General features: G+C 39.1%; 1 protein-coding gene across 2 annotated transcripts in view; it reads left to right on the plus strand.

The window, feature by feature from the left end:
- The window catches only part of mapk8ip1b (mitogen-activated protein kinase 8 interacting protein 1b), a 79,486-nt gene extending 74,054 nt beyond the window's left edge, over nucleotides 1–5,432 (plus strand). Inside the window, exons 10-12 of one of the 2 annotated variants that reach the window (XM_017722068.2) lie at nucleotides 945–1,015; nucleotides 1,115–1,213; nucleotides 4,515–5,431. In XM_017722068.2, the coding sequence (XP_017577557.1) occupies nucleotides 945–1,015; nucleotides 1,115–1,213; nucleotides 4,515–4,587 (243 nt within the window). In that variant the 3' untranslated portion in view covers nucleotides 4,588–5,431. Of the gene's footprint in view, nucleotides 1–944; nucleotides 1,016–1,114; nucleotides 1,214–4,514 lie in introns of both variants that reach the window. The other variant, XM_017722069.2, reaches the window with a different exon arrangement.
- The last annotated feature ends 568 nt before the right edge of the window (nucleotides 5,433–6,000 follow it).

Consider the following 6,000-nt stretch of genomic DNA (forward strand, 5'->3'; position numbering starts at 1 on the left):
GCTTCTGTCACGCCCTGGGGTTAATAAAATAAGTTCCTCTTGTGGAGGGACTGAATCCCACACTCTGAACTGTGAGGTGGTTCAGCTGTCAAAATGTCAAATGACTTCGCACGAAAGTAATTCTGCCATTGATGGTATTGTAATGACGTCGCAATCACGTTTTGGTTGGCGACTTCAAGTTAGTTTAGCAGCGTGTTGTAGTCATGGCGACCCCTGGTTCCTATCACCATCACTGTAAAGAAATCTGAACCATTTCACACCAAACCCACTCAGAATCACTCAGTTTACACCTCACACACTGAGTTATACAGAAAGTTTGAAAAACTGGTCAATTCCTCTTTAACCCGTCATGCAGGATTTCAGTAGCTCTGTCACCCCCTAGTGGCTGATAGTGGCTGGGAAGTTGCAACCTACAAATCTCACCATTATTATGTGAAAGTTTGAGTCTGGAACCATTTAGAACTTCTTCAGCTTCAGTTGCACGGACGATGCTGAAGTTTTGGTGCTTTAAAATATTGAATAATGTTTACATTTTTTTTAGTGTGCTGGACAAAAAGCGTTTCATGATTTTTAATGATCTCAAAGATAAGTCATATTTTATTATTTACAATTACTAGTTCAACATTCTACATCAGGTAGAAAGAGAGGTCATAAGAGGTATTAAGGCAGCTTAATCCTTTCTGCTAGGTTCAACAATAATTTTGTTAAAGATGGGGCGTAAAACATGAAAGTAGCGCTCCAACTGCACATGTGGAAGCCATAGTTAGTCATGTAATCACAAGATTTCCTGCTTACCTTGATTTCCTGCTTACCTATGATCGATCCGGGTCACTGATATGCAACTGAATCAGTGTCCTGTTGTCTAGTAGCAGCAGCGCTGGGTGGACGTGCCAGCCTGTACCTGCAAATATGTGTTTAGAGGTGTTCTTTGTGTCTGTTCACAGAGCAGCCAGTGTAGTCACTTCTTCCAGCTGAAAAACATCTCCTTCTGCGGATACCATCCCAAAAACAGCAAGTAAGTGAAAGATGCCTGATGTCCGTCAGCTGAATCAGCTTTTTACACCCACAGCCACCAGAGACGAGCAGAGTGAACGAACTTCTCATCTCTCCACAGATACTTTGGCTTCATCACAAAACACCCAGCAGATCAGAGATTCGCCTGCCACGTCTTTGTGTCCGAGAACTCCACGAAGCACCTTGCTGAAGCTGTAGGGTGAGTGCAGAGAGCGAGTGGCGTTTCTTCTGCTGGTGAAAATATGGGAAAGCTTGTGAAGCTCCGCATGGAGTCTGTTTGCAGAGAAAGTCCTGCCAGAGAACTTGGGTCGTCGTGGGAATTTGGAGCATTTGAGTAAAATCACAGTTTATAAATGCTTAAACATTTTAATATAAAGGAATGCATTGGTTTCCTGAACACACACATTTTCTAAGCCACATTTCCTGAACACAAACGTTTTAACACTGCTGTTATATGTTTAAGAGCTTTTAAACTCGTTTTAGAAGTTTAAAACGGCCTCATGTACGTTCATGAAGTCAGTGAGCTGCTCCAACCAATCAGCACTCAGAAGCAGGAATGTTGGCGTTCTGCCGCTCAAAATCTGATGCTGTAGATAAAAGGAAACATACATTTTAGTGAAATGCGCTCATGGGCGCCCCCTGGCGCGTGCTGTTTACACCGCGAGCAGAAAAAGCCCCCTATTGTTGTGGAGATCTGCACAAATGCAGCAGCCAGAACAACCCAAAAAAGACGTTTTTATGCGTTACTGATACAAATGATACAAATTGCTTTTAAGAAAAACTTTTCTTTAAAGGTTCTTTAATAAAGAAAAAGGGTTCTATAAAGAGCCATGAACACTTAACGAGCCCGATGCATGATTAAAGAGTCATGAAAGCGATCTTCAGCTGGATGGAGAATGTGTTGTGTATATAGAACCTGTTTGAAGTGTTCCTCTACTAATGCCAAGCTTGGATACAACAGAAGAACCCTTTTCTTACATAGAACCCTTTTCAAAAAGGTTCTGCATAGAACCATCTACCCGTTCACAATGCGAAGAACCGTTTAATCACGCAAATGACTCCTTGAGTGTTCATGGCTCTATATAGAATCACTTTCTTGACTTAAAACTACTGAATAGCCGTGTTTGAGTGTTTATTTATTGTGTGTTTATTGAGTTTATTGTATTCTGGTCTCTCCTCATTCAGAGAGAGGGGAGTCTGGTCTTGTATAAGTGGAAATAGCTGAAAAGAGGGATTGCGAGGATGAGCAGACTTTGTTTTAACTCTTAGCAAACGTTAAAATAAGATTTCCATGAAACCGATTCAATGTCAGGTTGAAGAAGCAGAGCAGCATTCATATAAAAGGAATAGCTCAGTGAGAAATGACAGGTACCCCAGATGCAGTCAGTCCACCAGGACGTGTTTGGTGGCTGAAGTTAACTAGATTTGGAAGCTTATTTATTAAATCCCTGGAAGTCCATTTGACATTTATGTGGTATTATCTATAAAGTGGGTCATAATTCATGTTTACATGACTATTTCCAACCTCCCTTTACATCTTACAACTACACAGGCTGTTTTTCTTACTGTGCCTTTATGACTAATATATGTAAATGAGCTCTCTAGATTGGCTGCCTCATTTAAAGAGCACTCGGAGCAGTAACGCATGTTATCAATATATAAGTGTGAGTGGGTGGAGCTAAACTGCTTTTAATCCCACAAACGGGGAAATTCCACCTCCACGTTTAACCCATCCGTGAAGTGAAACACCACATACACACTAGTGAATACACACACTAGGGGGCAGTGAGCACACTTGCCTGGAGCGGTGGGCAGCCCTATCCACAGCGCCCGGGGAGCAGTTGGGGGTTAGGTGTCTTGCTCAAGGACACCTCAGTCATGGACTGTCGGTGCTGGGGATCAAACCAGCAACCTTCCGGTCACAGGGCCAGTTCCCTGACCTCCAGCCCACCTATAGGCTGAATCAGTGATTGTATTTAAGTGGGCTGGTTTTTGTAACTTCACAGACAGTGAATTCAAAACAGACCGTTTTTGCAGCTTAGTTTCGTTAAAAGTCGTTAAAATGTACCTGTTATTAAATATTTCAGAAATATTAAATTCATTGCTTTTCCTTAATATGGGCCCTTTAATTAACTTCTAGTAGACTTGATTGTGGTTTCTGACACTGTATCACACTATACACTTTACATTATATGTAAACATGGTCTAAAGTACATTTGCATAGCTAAACACAGTAGCAGTCGTATTGAAGTCTGCTGAGTAAAGTATTTAAAGAGTAAAATTGTGTACACTTTTAAAGATATTTGCCAAATTATTCCTTGCATTTTAAATCAGAAACTGAATGGAAAAAACTGACGGAAGTGCTGGAACATTCCTTTAATGGTAACGTTTTTGAGGGATTAGAGAGAGGAAACATTTTTTTTTCTGTGAACAACAATGTTGGCAAAAGAGAGTTGGGTGTGTGATGTTTAAAGAATCTTCACATAAGGATTCTATGAAAGGTTCTGACTTAAGGGTCCTGCTAGAACCTTCACATTAGTTCTTTAAACTTCAAAAAGGTTCACCACACTCACACATCTCATTAAAAACAAGGTTCTCTACAGAGCCGTCCATTGAAAGTGTGTAACAGACTGTGCTCTATCATTGCGATGCTCAAAAAGATCAAGTGGTCTTTAGTAAAGGCGATAATTCTGTTTAGAACCATGCCCTCTATACGGACATAGTTCTGGGCATAGTGAAATGGTTTGATATAGAATATGTTGTATGTGGTTCTACAACCCCAATTCCAGTGAAGTCGGGACGTTGTGTAAAACATAAATAAAAACAGAATACGATGATCTGCAAATCCTTTTCAACCTAAATTCAATTGAACACACTACAAAGACGAGATATTTAATGTTCAAACAGATAAACTTTATTGTTTTTTTTCAAATATTCACTCATTTTGAATTTGATGCCTGCAACATGTTCCAAAGAAGTTGGGACAGGGGCAACAAAAGACTGGGAAAGTTGAGGAATGCTCAAAAAACACCTGTTTGGAATATTCCACAGGTGAACAGGTTCATTGGAAACAGGTGAGTGTCATGATTGGGTATAAAGGGAGCATCCCTGAAAGGCTCAGTCGTTCACAAGCAAGGGCGGGCGAGGTTCACCACTATTTGCATGAGCAAATTGACCAACAGGTTAAGAGCAACGTTTCTCAACGTGCAACTGCAAGGAATTTAGGGATTTCATCATCTACAGTCCATAATATCATCAAAAGATGTCAAGCTTGTAACAACAAGATCCTTTTTGGTGCTTTGTAGAACCCTTTCAAAAAAGGTTCTCTCTAGAACCATACACAACACATTCTCCATCAATGTGAAGAACGATTTCACACCATGCAAAGAACCATTTAAGCATGCAGATGGTTCTATATAGAGAGAATGTTTCTAAATAGAACCATTGCCTTTACTAAAGAACCGTCTTTGCTAACTGTTTGTTGTTCTCTTCTCTCGTAGGAAAGCGTTCCAGATGTATTATAAAGAGTTTGTGGAGTTCTCGTGCCCTACGGAGGACATTTATCTGGAATAACCCCCATCCTGCCCTCTAGTGGCCGTGTACAGATGTACAGCAATGTGTAATATAAATATGTTGCATGACGGACGAGCATAAACATAATCCAAACACTAATATATCAGACTAAAAAGAAGCAGAGATGAAGACATTGCTGCGTTGTGGACGTTCTGGAGCAAAAAGGAACCTTAATGTGAACTGTCGGAAAACTCGGACACTGAACTGGCCATCGAGATCTGCTGATATACTGGAGAAGAAGGTTCAGTGTCATCAAAGCAGGCCAGCAGCTGGAGTTTTACAGCCCTGACTCCTTTACTCTATTAATGAGGCTACAGAAAGTGTCAAATATATTTGGACATTGACCAAAAAGGCCAGTCACTGAAGGAATATTGTTGGTGAGTGGAAAATCCAGACGTTCCTACACTGTAAAATAAAGCGCACCATCATTCTGCAGCACCTGCATCTAGAAGAGCTCTTTAAGACTGAACAGTGTGGTTGGATTAAAAACACAGAAGCCTTCTCACGTCTGTCCTCATCTGGCGTCTCACCTCTCACAGTGTTCTAGATACTACAGCGCTAAGCTTGCAGTCTGCTTTTCACCCTTTTCAGCTCCTAATATGTGCTGCCCTGGTCATTCTAGTGTGGAGGAATCTCAGATAGCCTGTATGTTCACTGCCCTGCAAAAGGCTGGAAATTAGAATGTTTATGTTACTGATTTGTTAGTATATATGTAAAGGTAAAAAATTTGACACAATGTAATCAATTCCTGACATTGTCAAATTATTATATTATCAATAATTGTTATTAAATTAATTAATAGAAGGTCATAGCTTTGGCAGCAACAGTACACACACACACACACACACACACACACATTGTTTATATATATATATGTGTGTGTGTGTGTGTGTGTGTATATATATCTATGTATATATAAATAAAATCGCTAAATAAAAGAAAACCTTGTATCTCCAAAATAGTAACTTTACAGGAGAAGGAAAAAAACTACTTTACTTTTAATGGAATTCAATGGAACCAGACGTCTTTCCAAGCAGTTTTGGGCTGTTTCTTTTGGTCCATTCATCATGAAATTTACACACAATGTAAAGGGCAACAGACATTTTCAAATGATATTAAAAACTGAAAAACGGCAAAAATGGAGATACAAGGTTTTCTTCAGACAGCAGCAATACATATTTTAGCAATATATATAAAATAAAAAAAAAAAAAAAATATATATATATATATATATATATATATATATATATATATATATATATATATATATATATATACATATATATATTAGGTTATATTATTAGGTTACTGCAAAACCGACAAAAAATTAAATATAAAATTTTTTTAATAATTTGTATTAAAACACATTGAAAGGCTAGCTACCCAGATATTTTGACGGGCAGTGAACAGCAG

The sequence above is a fragment of the Pygocentrus nattereri genome, chromosome 15, assembly GCF_015220715.1.
Source record: "Pygocentrus nattereri isolate fPygNat1 chromosome 15, fPygNat1.pri, whole genome shotgun sequence".
In the NCBI taxonomy this organism is placed as follows: Eukaryota; Metazoa; Chordata; class Actinopteri; order Characiformes; family Serrasalmidae; genus Pygocentrus; species Pygocentrus nattereri.